Genomic DNA, 16,234 nt, shown 5'->3' on the forward strand with positions numbered 1-16,234 from the left:
CACGCGGGACATATTTAAATTGCATTCTGCGGTACACTAACCGTAGCAGTGTGGAGAGACTGATTACTTCCAATGGATACCGCCACGACACAAACTCAGCCATTGATGAATCGGACCTTTGCACTGCTTGAGTTGGTCCACGGTATAAGAGTTTGTCAAGAAGAGGAGATAGTTGACGATGTCTGGATAGGTTACCGACGCCCACATCTGTGTGCTCCATTTGTGTTTCTCCAAGGCACATGGGTCGATATTGTCGATCAAAGCGCACTTTTTGTCGTAACGGTTTCTTGAAACGACATCTAATGAGCACCGATAACTTTCCAAAGTCTTTTTAGCCATCGTCCGTCACTGTTAACAGTCGTACGGACATTTGTGTAACTCCGGTCTGTCTGCAAAAGCGATAAACTGAACGGCGGGTCACGAAAGTGAACCCATCCAACATGGCCAATTGCCCCGGATGTAGTCACGTGGTCGAAAACAGTCTATCAGAAGCTCGTCGGTTAGTATTTGTTATATTTCCAAGAATGTTAGTAGCTTGTGGAAAACTGTCTCATTCATTACACCGAAGAGCAGTCCTCGGGTATGATTTTGAAATTAATTCTCGCTAACAGAGGCCATGCTTGCAAAGTCCGGCGGTCGGCAAGAGCAAAGATTACTTTTGAAATTATGCAAAGAAAAGAGTCAAGAGTTGCGCAGAGCAGAGATGTTAGTACGTGCCACTGTTAGTATCAGAGGGAGTTAGTCACGTTGCCCTTGGTAACAGCCATCAAGGCAACTCACCTGCGCGGCTTGACCACACCGTGCGCACAAAGTCGCCCGAAATCTGTTTGTCAGACCTGAGGCTAAAAAGATGCGCCGCGGGGTCTACGTTGCATTTTCTCCGATTCCCGACGGGGAGTCCCGAGCTCTTTGTCGACTTTGTGGTCAAGCCGGCTCGATGAGCGACGCTTTCCTGCTTGTGACTTCGTGCCGTTTCCTCCCGAAATCTTGAAACCCTTCTCTGTACGCTCGGCTCGTGATTTTAGCTTTGGTGTACTCCGTGATGATCGGCCTGAATCGTTTACAGAAGAGGGGTTGCAGGATCGAGAGGGAGAAAGGCTTCGTGTGTGCGGCTATCGAGCAGAAGCTTAGTCACTGACTGAGAGGCCAGCCGACATCCAGCACTGAGCCGAGAGGTTAGTAATCATCACACTGTTAGCAGAAATGCGATCGTCTTAGTGGAATCCAGACCTGGAGGGGTGGGGGGGGGGTTCCATGTTTTGTTTTTTTTCTTAATGCCGGATTTAGTTGACGAATCAGACACACGTTGGTTCTTAACCAGCCTTCGTGTGATTTATCACAAGGATTCGCCATATTGGTCTCATTGGCATAGTTTTATGCAGTACAAATCGTAATTTGTTAATACTTTGTCCAGGGTCTGGCGCATTCAGCAGTAAGAAGTTTTCCGACACACATGCACAGAGACACGCGAGGGCACAAATCTTGCACATGCATACCGACATGCACTCGCGCGGACTCAAACATCAGTAAAATGCACGTACGGCATCAGCCGTAAAAATCTAAGACATACAGAGACACCCAAAGGTGGCTATGATCGTCATAGAACATTCTAGATTAGCGCCACATTTTCAAAGCGTGAGACAAGGTTACGCTGGGAAATGCGTGTGTCTGATTTTTTTTTTTTAATCAACTAGAACAGCTATGAAATATGAGGTATTCAATTATTGATGACATCTGGTGCATTATTGCAGGAAAAAGAGAGGAACTATTTAGAGAGGTAACCAAGGCAACAGGAGGTCGGTCGGCGCACAGCAGAAAATCAAATGTTTGGCAGTCAAACTGGCTTTTTCGTGAGTTTGGAAAGCTAGTTTAGCATTTAAATGCTTAATTGAAAGAGAAAGGGCAAAATACCGTTCACATGACACCCCCATCCCACTTCAAATTGGATCATTTTCTATTTCCAACAGATAGAAAGGTCGAAATCGGAGCTCTTAAACTGGCACACGAAAGCATGACAAGGTGATCCGTCCTTTGAAGGTACAGGCAAGCGGGTACTGGGTAGTTCCAGAATCCCCCTGGAGGCAAAAAAAAAAAAAAAGACGCAAAACACTAAGACCAAACCCCCTTGAGCCAAGAAAAAAAAAAAAACGTGTACAGTATAAAACTGAGGTTGTACAATTTGGAATTTGACATTACAGTTTTCTCAACGTATGGCAACACATCTGTCCTGTCTGCGCTTTACATCCGCCGCTCTCACTAATAAATACCGTAATTCCCGGTCTACAGAGCGCACCTGGTTATAAGCCTCATCCAGTACATTTGTAAAGGAAATACCATTTGGTACATACATAGGCCGCAGCCGTGTAAAAACCGCAAGTGCCCACATTGAAACACGAGATATTTACAAAGAAAAACGGTACACAGAGAGTTTACCGCTTGCGTCGCCGCGCTAACACTAATGCTAGCGCCGTCACGCTAATGCTGACGCCATGCTAACAGGTCCAGTTAAAAAAAAAAAAAACACATACTGCAAGGTAAAAATTACTGAGACACGGCAGTAACAGGCTAGCACACCGCTAACAGGGCTGGACCGGTAAAAGTCACTTCCTCGGCACATATATTCCACTGGTCTCACTCTTACCTTTTCCGCTCGAGTGCCCCCTTGCGGCCGTTAGAAAAAATGAGCAAATTAGCCGCATCACCGCTTAAAGCACAGGGTTGAAAGCGTGTGAAAAAAGTTGCGGCTTATAGACCGGAAATTACGGTACATACAACACAGAGTAACCTAGTAAGAGAGGAAATAAAAATGGTCTTTGTTCCATTATACAGAACCATTCGTTACCGTCGTTGAGGCAGCAGCGTGTGCGCCATTCAAGCCACGTCATCAGAAGACGAGCGCAATGTGGCAAAAGCGGGACGCAAACTGCCGTCGATCGGCTGAACTGCGGCGACGCGCGCCACAAAGTTGTACCAAAGCTGAAAAAGAAACAAAAATTGTACTCCTCTCAAACCTTCAATCCTGCAACAACTACTTATCATATTATCATGAATGAAACCACATCCGCTGTGTCAGGTAACACAGCGAATGCCTAATTTGCATCACATTTGTTTATTGGATAATATTGCAAAACATTAAATTGATTTTGAAAATACTGTACAGTCTCGAACACATAACCTGTCCGGCTGTCGTTTCCCACTCTGATCCTTCCGGTTGCCTGAACTGATGTGATGAATCCACTTAATCCCCGGCTCCTTGCTTCCTAAAAATCACAAGCATATATGAACAAATGAAATATCATTCAAGTGGGAATTTTTGCCTTAATGTCATCCAGCAACTCCGCCCCTTTCCCTCCCCAGGAACCACAGCCAACACTCATCATTTAACAATAACGCAACCCGAGTCAATTATTTCCACAAATGCAAGAGAACTACATTAGCACAACACTGGTATAAAAATAAAAAATGAACAATAACTATTATCCCCTACACTCCCCATAGCAGAATCTACTGGGTTCTACACATTAGCAGTGACCACTGATAAATGTTAATTTAAGAAAAGATGTGCCCCGCTAATATAACATCCCTTACAATTAAAAAAATATATATAATGGATCATATTGTTACCATGTGCGGCTCACACGCCTTCCCACGGCGTCGACGGCGTTTCTCACTCGAGCTTGCAAACAAACGAGCGCCGTGTTGTTGTCCACTGCGGTGAAAGAAGGAAGACGGCGGGTGGCTCCTACGTGGCGTCGAGTTACGCAGCTGCGGCAAGCGGGAGCGCCGGGAACGGCCGCGCGCAGGCCGCTTTGGAGCGCCGGAGGACGTGGAAAAGTCCACGAACAAAGAACAGCCTTGGCTGGAGAGGGGCTGCGCCCACATGAATAAGTCAGCGGAGCCGCTCCCCAGCCGCCGCCGCTGCAGGTTTGCGCTCTTTTGTACGGCCGCCCTTCATCCGCCATCTGTTTCCCGGGCAACCGAGGACCGCCTGCGGGTAGCAACACCCCCGGCCGCCGCCTCAAACATTACTATTTTGGGAACGCTGCGCCGGAATATGAGCGGAACTTTGTGACGCGGTTCATTTTCGATATTTTAAAAGATGTGTACGCACATTCACACATTGAAGATGAAGACCCCCGAAAACAATGTCAAGTGATTATGTTGGTAGATGTGAGTTTCATTATTATCATCATCATCATCATCAATGGTAGGAAGTAACAAAGTACAAATACTTTATTACTGTATGTAAAACACACTCACTGAATTAATATCCATGTTAACTGCAACGCTGGCAGTGAATGAGACTTTGAAGTCGATTTTTCAGGTGTCTATATTTCATATTTATTTTTGGATGCCTTTACTTTTACTTGATTTGAAAGATTTGAAAAACAGATGATATCAGAATTTTCTACTTTTATCAAAATTGGGTTGATGTTGGGTCAGAAAAGAAAGATATTAAACTTAAAATATTTTTTTTCATGATTCAGACAGCATAGTCGCAGTCTCGTACCGTGTTCTGGCATTGAAAAATCCTCCATCTAATCTAAAATTAATAAATTACAGGTGCATTTTTTTGTTATCATTGGCGAATTTTGCATTTTCTGTGACAGTTTTTTTCTCACGGAGAACGTGTTGTCAACAAAGTCCTTGATTATCCCAATGGCGTAGAATAAAATTTAAAATACAATAAAATAAAATTAGGCAGCACAGTTGAACAGCTCGTAAAGCATTGGCCTCACAGTCCTGAGGACCCAAGTTCGATCCTGGCCCCGCCTGTGTGGAGTTTGCATGTTCTCCCCGTGCCTGCGTGGGTTTTCTCCGGGCACTCTGGTTTCGTCCCACATCCCAAAAACTTGCAACATTAATTGGACCCTCTAAATTGCCCCTCGGTGTGATTGTGAGTGCGGCTGTTTGTGTTGATGTGCCCTGTGATTGGCTGGCAACCATTTCAGGGTGTACCCTGCCTCCTTCCCGTTGACAGCTGGGATAGACTACAGAACTCCTGTGACCCTCATGAGGAGAAGCGGCAAAAAAAATAGACGGACGGATAAAATAAATGTTATTCTACCCATTGGATTATGCTGTCAGACGTTATACGTTCGTATGAAAGCTGTTCATCTAGTGAGTTTTTTTTCAGTGCGTGCAGTTACCCACTTTAACAATAAATAAATTGATTTTTTTTTCTCTTCAGAGAAGGGTGTGCGTCACTCAGAAAACCACTTATTGGCTCTTACTGATGAGAAAACATATTTCCTTAAAATATTTAACATCTCATCCAGCTGGGGGCGACAGTGATACAATTCCACTAAATTTGACCCCTCTCGGCTGCGTTACAACCGGAAGTAGCGGATAGCATAGGATTCGGTTTGTTTTGAGCCGGGTTTTTAACTCACGTGCGCGCAGCTCGACTGGTTGTCTGATGCATCCAGCGGCGGTAGCGAGTCTCTCTGGCTTGTGTCGAGTCACCGACCATCTTTATGTGAGTAACGCCAGAGCGGCGAGTCGCGATTGTCTGTTGAGCGCCCACAACATCACGTGCGTCATTAACGTGACGGAGAGCGGAAGCAGCAGCCGCGGCCGACCCGTCCTTCCGGGCGTGGAGTACGTCCACATCCCCTTGTCCGATTCGCCGTCCGCTCCTCTCGGCGACCACTTCGACGAGGTGGCTGACAAAATCCAGCAGGTAGCGCGGCTCGGCGGCCGCACGTTGGTGCACTGCAACGCGGGCGTGAGCCGCTCGGCCGCGCTCTGCATGGCTTTCCTGCTCAAGCACCACGACGCCACCCTGGTGGAGGCCCACGCCAGGCTGAAGGCCTGCCGGCCCACGGCGAGGCCCAACAACGGCTTCTGGAGGCAACTCATCCAGTACGAGTTGCAGCTTCGCGGCAGCGCGACAGTCCGGATGGTGTCCTCGTCCATGGGCGAGATACCGGACGCGTATGAAGAGGAGGCCAGAAATATGATCCCACTCTGACAAGTGGGCGTGGGCGACTCTTCACCGTCGTGTCCACGTGATGATTAATTATCGTTTCGTCTGGACTCATTAGTGCCAACTTCAAAATCGAAGAACTGCATTGGGAATTTTAACGTTGCTGCAAATCTGGGGGGGTGGCGGGGGTTGGGAACACTTCCAAATGTGTCGAGTTTGCGCAACTTTGTCAACATTACCTTCTGAATGTCATAATCATATCTTGCAGGCACAGTTTTAACCCCTTGCCAAAGTAGCACCATTTGAGATTTTCACATTCCATCATCGAAAATGTGTTTCTGGTTTAATTTGCATTTTTGCCAATTTTATTTTCAACCCTGCTAACCCCCCCCCCCCCCAAAAAAAAAGCAAGTTTACTGAAGCACATAATAACATCTCCAACATCGAAATGAAAACACCACCTATTTTGCAAACAAAAAAACATTCCTGATAATTGGTATGGACAATAGTTTCAGTTTATATTTTATGCAATGTACATCTTGCACAGTATTTATATATTTCCAATTGCTGCTGAAATGATGCAAATTTCCCCATAGTAGAACTAATAAAGGTTATCATATATTACAATTATTTTATAATGTACTTTCTATGTTCTGAAAGGTAAATTCTAGTGGTTTGAATTAATGTACTCCTGGAATATGTACTGTGTCTTGAAAGTGTGATGTTAATCCTCTCTTATTCAATGGTGTTTTGAGAAGATTTTTGACTATGAATTTTCAGAGGTGCTGCCATTTTGGCGAGTCACATGACCTACATGCGCAGATGTGACGTATTAGATGTAGCAACAAAGGGTCGCTTACGTTGGGAAACAATTATCCCAAGTGCTGATTTCTCAGATTTATCCTCATCTGATGAAGAAATAGCAGTATCGGGAAGACGGAGGTATACGTCCATACAGATTTGAACCTGTGGCTGTAAATAAAGTTGAAAAATTCACAATTGTCGATAATCTTCTCAAAACACCATTAAATGAAAGAGGATTAACATCATATTTTTAAGATACAGTATTTATTACATGACCTATTGGATACATTTTTAATCCAAACGACTGGAATTTCCCTTTATGTGACGCACTAATTCATTTCGAGTTCAGATCCGGCATCCTGTACACACATACACGATTTTACATTGATAGTAGATATGTATTAATTTGGCCTGTTATTCTGTTCGAAGTCTGTTACTCGTCACAAAAACACGGTCCCGGCCACATACGTGTGACAAGTGTACTGTATCACCAAATTACTTGTCAATGTTTTGCAACTGCATAACAGCTGCTTAGCAACTGGTGAAGCAAAGTATAAAGTAGTGTGAATTAATTTTCGCTACCAGAGGTGACGGTCTGAGCGCTCCCCCGTGCTGAAAAGTCTCCTTGTGATGAATGCGCATGCGTTACTAACAGGGGAGTTCTGGGTACGTAGCAGACGCTTACTGGGAAATCCCCCGGTCTCATAGTTCCCCTTCTTCTACATAGAGGGAGCGAACATACGTTATATCCTAACCTAAATTTATTTTTAAAAAAAGTTGATAAAAACATACAAATATGTACGTTCGCTGTGTTCGTCTTTCTGAGACGTCCACAGCGAACATGAACACTCGGCGACAAGTTGTCGAATGGCGCATGTTGAAGCACGGATGGGGATGTTTCAGACTGGCCGGAAGTTTACAAAATATACGCGCGTGCGCATTAATCACAAAGAGACTTTTCAGCACCAGGAGCGCTCAGACCGTCGCATCTGTGATGCATTTACGTAGGATGCAAGCAGAACTTTTTCCTCCAGCAGTTTGGCAGGCATGGGGGCATTCAGAAAATAGCATGCACCGAGCACGTGTTAGAAGTGGATACACCAGTCGTGTCAGATGCAGGATTTTTTTTTTGTGTGTCCAGTGTGTTCTCGGTAAAAATAAAAATACATTGTCCTTGTGTCACATTTGGCAGCTCGGTGCATCGCGTTGGGTGATTATCTGTTGTAAAGCAACACGTGTTCAGCAGGTTATGCAAGTTTCAAGTGCTCAATTCATTGCAGAATAACCAGCATGCTTTTCCGCATGATGTTCCATGAAGTGGGTGACAGGTTAAAAAAAAAAAATCCCATCACTTTAAAGTACAAAAAAAACATTTATTTTTGTCACACAGACAGCAATGTGTTAAACATTTTCACCAGAAGCAGTAATCACACAGATTCTAATTTTTCTTCATAAATGAGCACTGCTTTTTAGAAATGATTCCATACAATACAGTCAAGTACTTTTTTTCTATTTAGCAGACAAGTAAAAGAAAAAAAAATGTTGCCTTATTTCCTGTCATTCATACATTTTTGTGCAAAGGTGTGGCCACTTTCTAAGAAATGCGTCTGTCATAAATGTGTCCAATTTTCCTTCAGAGCAGGAAGTGAAAAACGCCCCCCCCCCAAAAAAAAAAAAAATTTGCTATCCTGAGTAAAACGGTGATGATTTCGCTATTTCATTTAGATTTAATAGTTGAAATTTACAAAGCAACGCAGCACAACATATATATTATTAGTCTGGAGGAACAGCGTGATCTTTATGTGTACTAAACAAAAAAAAAAGAGTGGTTAGTTATCATCCAATATGGAACCTATTCAAATATTTCAGGAACTACAGTCGCTACATTTCTTCCTCTTGTAACCAAATTCAAATAAAAAAACAAAAAGCCATCATAAAACTCACATAAATTTGATTCAACAAAACATTCCGTTCAGGTGGTTTTTTTTTTTTATAACGTTCACACGATTCCTGTTTTTATTTTTGTGGCATCAATAACACCACAAACTTTCTATATTCTTGGGAATCATATGTTAAAACAATAAGAGGTGCAAACACTTGACATTTTAATAAACGTAGTTCGCCCCAGACCCTTCAATAAAATGTATTTACTTTTCGGAGTCATAACGGCTTATTTGGCTAGGAGTGCAATCGTCGGTGTACAAACAAAGCAAGAAAATAATGCGGGAAAACGAACAACGCTTTCATCTCTATTATCCTGAGTCGCGACCTCTCGTAATTATGAAGTGGAATAAAGACAGGTGCAAAAAAAAAAAAAAAAAAAACAGCATGCGCATTTTAACCGTCACTGCGTTTGACTCGATCTGACAATAAGGCATCAGTGTCGTCTGCATAGTCATGCAAAAAAAGCATCCATCAACGGAACGCAGCAAAAGTCCACATCAGCCAAAATGACGCCGTCCCACAGCGCTTTCAACCTCAGGGCTACAGCATCGGATTTACAACTAGGGGGCGGAGGGGGAAGAAATGATTTCATCAAATTCAAACCCAAAAGGGAAACTGTAAATTAGAAAAGAAAAAATGACTTACATGCTGTTCCAACTTTTGGTACTCTGTGGATTTTGGTCGACGAGATTTTGATCTTTTTCCTTCCAGAACAAAGGCGATTATCTGAAAATAGGAAAACATGCTGGCATTGGACGAAATGTGAGAAGTTGCAGACAAAAACAAACAAACAAAAAAACACTAAGGTTTTGGCTGTCAGGATTGCGAAAATATTTCAGATGATACTTGAGGAACAGACTCAGTACTTTTGGGTTAGACATAATCAGGCATAAAAAAAAAAACAACACCCTCGAAATTATTAGGCATGTGTGACATTAATACGGCACGGGGAGAACTTTCAACCTTGCGGCTTATGCGATGATGCGGCTAATTTGTGCATTTTTTCTAAAGGCCGGAAGGGGGCACTCGAGCAGAAAACGCAAGAGTGACAGCGGTGGAATTTATGTGCAGAGGAAGTGACTTTTACCGGTATGTTTTTTTTTAACCAGCCCTGTTAGCGCTGCGCTAGCGTGTTGCTGCCATTTCTCAGTGATTTTTACCAGTATGTTTCTTTTTTAAACTGGCCCTGTTAGCACCGTGCTAGTGTTAGCGCCGCGGTAGTGCGTTGCAACTAAGGAAACCAAATTTATTTGTATAGCGCATTTCATAGACGAGGTAACTCAATGTGCTTTACGTGATTAAAGGCATTTGAAAACAAAAAGATAAAACATTTAAAATGGGATAAAACCAATAAAAAAGACAAAATATTAAAAAGACAGTTAAAACTGCAGACAGTGCAAGTAATATGATTCTAAAAAGTATGAGGAAGAAAAGAAGAGTTTTCAACCTGGATTTAAAAACATTCACACTTGGGGCCGACCTCACCTCTGTTGGCAATTTATTCCATTTGTGTGCAGCATAATAGCTAAATGCTGCTTCGCCATGTTCGCTTCGGACTCTGAGCTCGACTATTTGACCCGAGTCATGCGATCTCAGAGCTCTACTCGGTTTGTATTCTGTATTCAGGACCTAAATCATTTTGTGATTTATAGACCGGTAGCAGAACTTTCAAATCTATTCTAAAGCAGAATGGAAGCCAGTGCAAGGACTTTAGGATTGGCGTTATATGCTCTGACCGCTTTGTTTTGGTCAGAACGCGAGCTGCAGCATTCTGAATGAGCGGCAGCTGTGTTCCTGCCGAGTCTCAGTGATTTAGGAATGTTTTTTTTTTTTTTTTTAACCAGCCCTGTTGGTGCTGTCCTACCATGTTGCCACCGTGTAGCTGCCGCGGCTGTTTTGTTTTTTTTTTTAAACCGGTATGTTTTTTGTTTTTTTAACCAGCCCAGTTTGGCGCTACCGTGTTGTAGCTATGTTAAGCTAAGGTATTAGAACTTTGAAAACTCTTCCTGTAGTACCGTCTTTCTTTGTAAATATCTCGTGTTCCAACGTGGGATTCAATGTGGGCACTTAAGGCTTTTACACAGGTACGGCTTCTGTATACACCAAATGGTATTTCCTTTACAAATGTACTTTGTAGGCTTATAATCAGGTGCACTCTGTAGGCCAGGAATTACGGTATTTATGCTAATGTACTTTGATGTCAAAGCGTGTCAGACTTTGAGCCTGAAAGGCATGACAGTCCCTTTATAAAATACCATAAATCGTTTACTGGTAAAACGGTAGAGAATATCCCATTCAAAATGAAAGGGACGAATTGGATCACAGAAAGAGTAGTGGGTAATAAAAAAGTAATTACAAAGATGTTACTGAAACTAAGCTGAGAGACATATTACATAAATTGAAAGGTACTGCAGATGGAAGCAAACATTTGGCCAAATTCAAAGAGCAAATAAATCCGATCGGAAAAGGCGAATTCGATTTTCTTATTCAAGTGCAAGCAAGAGAAACGACTTGGGAATGCCGATAAGACAGCAATGATTAAAAAAAAAATAATAAAATAATAATAATCCTCACCCAAACATAATTGGGAGCCAAAGCAAAAAGAAAAGGTCACTGCTGCAAAGAAATCGCTAATGGACGAAGGTTAGGTCGTGCGTCGGGATATATTTTTAGAGGGCGTGTGGTGTTTATTTTTCGAGATTACGTTGGATGAAAACAAACTTGCAAACGCACTCATGTGGAACAACCTTTTTTTTTTTCTTCATTAGGCACAGCTGGGAAACCAATATAAACAGTTAGTGATCTGCATCGGAAGAACAGCTAACAACAAATTGGATTTGAATTTTAACACTCTATAAATAATAAATATTCACATAAACTTGTCAAAATATTCAAGTACAGTATTGAAAGGAAAATGTGGCTCCGGATAACTGATACAAGGTGTGATCATCTCGGCCACAAATCGAACGAGCCTCACGAGAAGTACATATTTCAGAGGCCACGTATGTACGTACGTACCTTGCGCTTGTTGTGGTAAGCGATGTAAAGCACCGCGACCACCACTGCCATCGACACGAGGTACGCGAAGAAATGACTGCTTTCCACCTCGTCGCTGCCGCCAGGCCGCCCGTACTGCCCGTTGCCTCCCGCGTTTCGACTGGGCCCGTCCTCGCCGCCCAATTTTGTTCCTTTTTCGTGCTCGCCCACCTTCACCTCCTCGCCATCCGAGTTCTCCTTTGCAAGGTGCCCTCCTTGTTTTTCTTCTTTTTCCGATTCTCTTTCTTTTGAATTCTCCTCTTTTGCAGACTCTCCTTCTTTTGGAGTCTCCTCTTTTGCCCCTTGTTTGTCCTCTTTTCCAGACTCTCCTTCTTTTGGAGTCTCCTCTTTTGCCCCTTGTTTGTCCTCTTTTGCAGACTCTCCTTCTTTTGGATTCCCCTCTTTTGCAGACTCTCCTTCTTTTGGATTCTCCTCTTTTGCAGACTCTCCTGCTTTTGGATTCTCCTCTTTTGCCCCTTGTTTGTCCTCTTTTGCAGACTCTCCTGCTTTTGGATTGTCCTCTTTTGCTCCTTGTTTGTCCTCTTTTGCAGACTCTCCTGCTTTTGGATTCTCCTCTTTTGTTCCTTGTTTGTCCCCTTTTGGATTCTCATCTTTTGTTCCTTCTTTGTCCCATATTGGAGACTCTCCATCTGATGTGTCTTTCCTGGGGTCTCCAGGTTTCTTCTCTTCTGTCTGCTTGTCTCCAGTGTTTTTTGCATCCTGTGCATCCTTTGCCTTAGATTCTCCCTCAGTTTTTCCCTCTAATTTTTCTTCTTTTGCGGGTTTTCTTTTGGATTCAGCATCCTTGTCTGGTTCTTCTCCTGATTTATCATCACCTGACTTTGGCCCCAGGGACTCCTGTGCCATTTTGCTATTGGCAACCTCTGACGACGCTACCGCATCCACCATTCCTTGTCCAGCCGGCTGGTCTTTTGCCATTAAATCCTCATTCTCCTTGTTAGTTGTCTTTTTCTCTACTGGAGATTGAGGCCCAGTATCTGAATCAGAACCTTTCTGGTCCTTCTTTTCTTGAAGGGTAACCTGGACGGCATCACGTTGAGAACGTAGAGCTTTCTGATAAGGTCTGAAATTTGGATGATTGTTTGCTGCTGCTGCGGCGTTATCTTCAGCCACGTTAAAATTCGCTGGGGCCCCTAAAAAAAAAAAAAAAAGAATAAAATTAATTTTCTTCCTCTTCAAAACCCGACATGCACCCTTTCCGGACTTCCATTCAAAATGACTCCAACCGTCAAACTATTACAGTTACTGTGATTTGAAGATCTGCCCAGTCGAGCACGAAAAATCACGCGCGTAAAATTTGTTATGAGTAAAAAAAAAAAAAAGATATTGAAAGACGTTGCTTATTTTGTGTAGTCTTGACATTAATGTACGTGTTTATATCATAAACGTTGTTAAATAACAAAGCCTGCTCCTAAACAATCAGTATTCACCCGGAATCAGGAAATGCAAGTTAACCGTACTGAGCATGTGCGGAAGTGACGCCAAAACCACATAAACCACATGTTCGGAGCCGCTTCACGTACTGCAAGCGCATTTACGTCGAAAGTCATCAAAGTCATGTGCCATGTCAAATGAAATTCAGTTACACTGACAATATTTCCGGGATATAACACAGGTAATGTCTCTAACTATAATAAGTATGAGATTGTGATTTACTTTGACTTGATCCAAGTTCTAACGTTAGATTAGTCTGTCCATATATCGAAATGCAAACGGTCATTTTCCCCTTGAAGTTGAAAACTTTTCCCCTCCACATGCTTTAGGCTTTCATTAATGGATCGACAATAGACGCCGTAAATTAAGACAGATTATAGCAATGCATCACGATTGCTGACAGGAATGTTTGTTACAATGAATCGCTAGCTTGTTGCCACTAATGCCGATTACGTTGAACGAAACTTTCAGTATTTTCAAAACATTGCGGGTATAGGCTGTTGGTGTTTATTCCTTGACAGGCCAGTGCATTTAACTTTTCTTCAGCTATAGTTTGTCAGATCAAGAATTTTTCTTGATGAAAAATTTTAGATATCGTTTTATATCATGTTCTACTAATATAAACTGAAAATTATCATTCTGGGTTTGATTTTTTTCTATTTTTGTTATGCATTTGTTTATTTTATTTTCAATTTACAGTTATGATATATTAATCCAGTAAGTTATTTCAAGGTCTTGAGATTCTATCCCTAATCACACCCGTAATTTTATATCTGCGAGCATGACTGACCACACCCGTACATTTTTCAAATGACTGCAATTATTTTTTGTGTTCAGGTCGAGTGCGGCCTTCATCCATACAAAGCAGGTGACTATAAAGACTGACAGAACAAATAGCAGAAATTATATAATTGAATTTTGTGTCCACTATGTTACATTTTTGTTTGGTGGTCCTCTGTGAAATTTTTCTGATGTAAGAAATGTGCCTTGACTCAGTAAATGTTAGGAATCACTGACTTAATCTACACAATAATCAACCGAAATTATAATTAGTTGTAACCCTATTTATATTTATTATGAATAATGAATTATATTCCTCAATGTGAAGGTGCAGACCATGTTAATTTCTCACAAATGTCAACAATGACTTACTGTCATAGGAAACAGGTATGTTTTTTCTATAAATCTCTGATAGTGTTTTCATTTTTCATGTGACCATTTTTACATAACTTGGAACTCAAAATGCCCAATCACTGGCACAATATTTTTCGAACCGGCCAGCAGGCTACTGACATGGTCCTTGGGGATGACCTGCTTCCTTTGATTTATGAATGATTTAATTCAATTTAAAAACAGCATCATCGGTGACAGTAGCCTGAATGGAAAGTAAACATATTGAGCCTTCTCATGTTTGATATGCCACATTGTTGTTTTATCAGTGTTTTGACTAATAAAGATTTTGTCCTTTAACAGGACTTTTTTTTTTTTAAGGCCGATGATACATTTCATGTGTTCTGGTTTGAGAACTTGCAGTAATCACCTGTTGGAACCTGGTATTAAATCAAACCCGGATAACATTATCACAACGTTGTCGACCTGACAACCTACATAAAACTTAAATATTTGAATAGTATGTACTGTATACTATTGTATAGACAATATGGTCGAAAATTTCTGTCTCATTTAGTTTTGTTTATAACTGGATGCCAATACAGTGCAATCCTGTTATTATCTCAGAAAAGTTGGAAATTGTTCTAATTGAAATCAAACCATTTCAATTGAGTGCCACATCATAAAGGATCACAGATATTAATTCCAGACAGGCTTGATAACAACTTTAATATCACTGATGTCAGTATCTAAGAAGATGGCAGCACTCTTCCCGATTCTCATGGCAATTCTTATTTGTTTACTACAAATTATGTATTAATCTTTGCCTGAACGTATATCGACAACCAGGTAAATTCTCTTCGACTTCCTCACATCATTTCAGTATATTTTATATTGTTTATGTTCGGTGGTATGACGTATGATTTTTTTTTATTAATCTAAAGTATCTGCCGTGTATTGATGACGACAGACATTGCAGACGAATCCTGTAGCCTGAAAAACATCTCAATGTAAACACCTCGACTTTCTCGTTTCTCGGTTCGGGCAATAATTCCAAATAACCTTTAAAAAAATAAGTCGCCTTTGTTACTTCTGTGTGATTATTATTATGACATCGTTAGATTTATTTTGTGGGGGTGGGATTTACCTCGTTATCGTGGTGTTTATAAGCAAAGCTTAGATCAATATTGATTCAACGAAACTACAAGCAAAATGACTGCCCTGGCCAGTTGACTATCCGACGGGGATGAATAAAGGTTTCAAAGGACGGTTAAGGGTTTGGGTGTTTAAAAAAAAAAAAAAACACTCACCAATCACCACGGAGGAACTCAGAAGTGTAACAAATGCCAGGAAAATGAACCTCATGGTGCTCGCCAAGGAAAGCAGAGCGCTCAGCTAACGTTAACATCGGCGTTCACCAAATCCCGTAATGGGCTCGAAATCCGGGACAAAATCCGCCTCCTTCTTCCGGGTACGCAACGGCTTCTTCTTCTGTGCTTGAGTCTTGCTCCGCACGCACGTAAAATGCTCTTCAGTGACACCGACAGCCCAGAGACAGAAGTCATGAAACCATTGAATTAAATCCGCCGCTAGATGTCCCTGCTATGACGCCGTCGCCCTTTTGGACGGCACCCGTGGAAATAAAGAAACGTCAGTCCAATTTGTTTTGAATTCGTTATTTATTTTATTTGTTTTACGGGCCTTCGACGCGGGACAAGATGTTCAGTTTGTACAAGGAATGGTTTTTAAGCTCCTTGATGAGCCCGCATTTTATTTACTGCACTGTTTCCCGTCTTTGGGTGACGGTTGTCAGGATCCACTTCTTTGAGGACGTCCGTACAGTTTTGGAGAGCAGAGACGTTTATGCAAAAAAACCCACCAGAATCACCCCCCCCCCAAAAAAAAAAAAAAAAAAATAAATGACTCATTGGTCTCAAGTAAGCACATCGATAGTGT

General features: G+C 42.0%; 2 protein-coding genes across 2 annotated transcripts; one reads left to right on the top strand and one right to left on the bottom strand.

The window, feature by feature from the left end:
- The first annotated feature begins 5,300 nt into the window (after nt 1-5,300).
- zgc:153044 (uncharacterized protein LOC751678 homolog) lies at nt 5,301-6,556 on the top strand. The gene has a single exon (XM_061816711.1). The coding sequence runs from the start codon at nt 5,420-5,422 to the stop codon at nt 5,972-5,974; it is 555 nt and encodes a 184-aa protein (XP_061672695.1). The 5' UTR covers nt 5,301-5,419; the 3' UTR covers nt 5,975-6,556.
- A 1,825-nt stretch (nt 6,557-8,381) lies between these two features.
- On the bottom strand, nt 8,382-15,776 carry tgoln2 (trans-golgi network protein 2). The gene is made up of 4 exons (XM_061816710.1): nt 15,589-15,776; nt 11,696-12,867; nt 9,323-9,403; nt 8,382-9,237 (listed from the first exon to the last, which is right to left on the bottom strand). The coding sequence occupies exons 1-4, from the start codon at nt 15,641-15,643 to the stop codon at nt 9,232-9,234; spliced, it is 1,314 nt and encodes a 437-aa protein (XP_061672694.1). The 5' UTR covers nt 15,644-15,776; the 3' UTR covers nt 8,382-9,231.
- Between the last annotated feature and the right edge of the window lie 458 nt (nt 15,777-16,234).

This window comes from Syngnathoides biaculeatus, chromosome 4, assembly GCF_019802595.1.
Source record: "Syngnathoides biaculeatus isolate LvHL_M chromosome 4, ASM1980259v1, whole genome shotgun sequence".
Classification (NCBI taxonomy): domain Eukaryota; kingdom Metazoa; phylum Chordata; class Actinopteri; order Syngnathiformes; family Syngnathidae; genus Syngnathoides; species Syngnathoides biaculeatus.

Bases quoted from the DNA above. Each gene is read 5' to 3' on its own strand.
- zgc:153044 (XM_061816711.1), top strand. From the start codon at position 5,420: ATGCATCCAGCGGCGGTAGCGAGTCTCTCTGGCTTGTGTCGAGTCACC.
- tgoln2 (XM_061816710.1), bottom strand. From the start codon at position 15,643: ATGAGGTTCATTTTCCTGGCATTTGTTACACTTCTGAGTTCCTCCGTG. The intron at 12,868-15,588 runs GTGAGTGTTTTT...TTTTTTTTTTAG, and splicing joins GAGTTCCTCCGTGGTGATTG to GGGCCCCAGCGAATTTTAAC. The intron at 9,404-11,695 runs GTACGTACGTAC...TCCTATTTTCAG, and splicing joins CTTACCACAACAAGCGCAAG to ATAATCGCCTTTGTTCTGGA.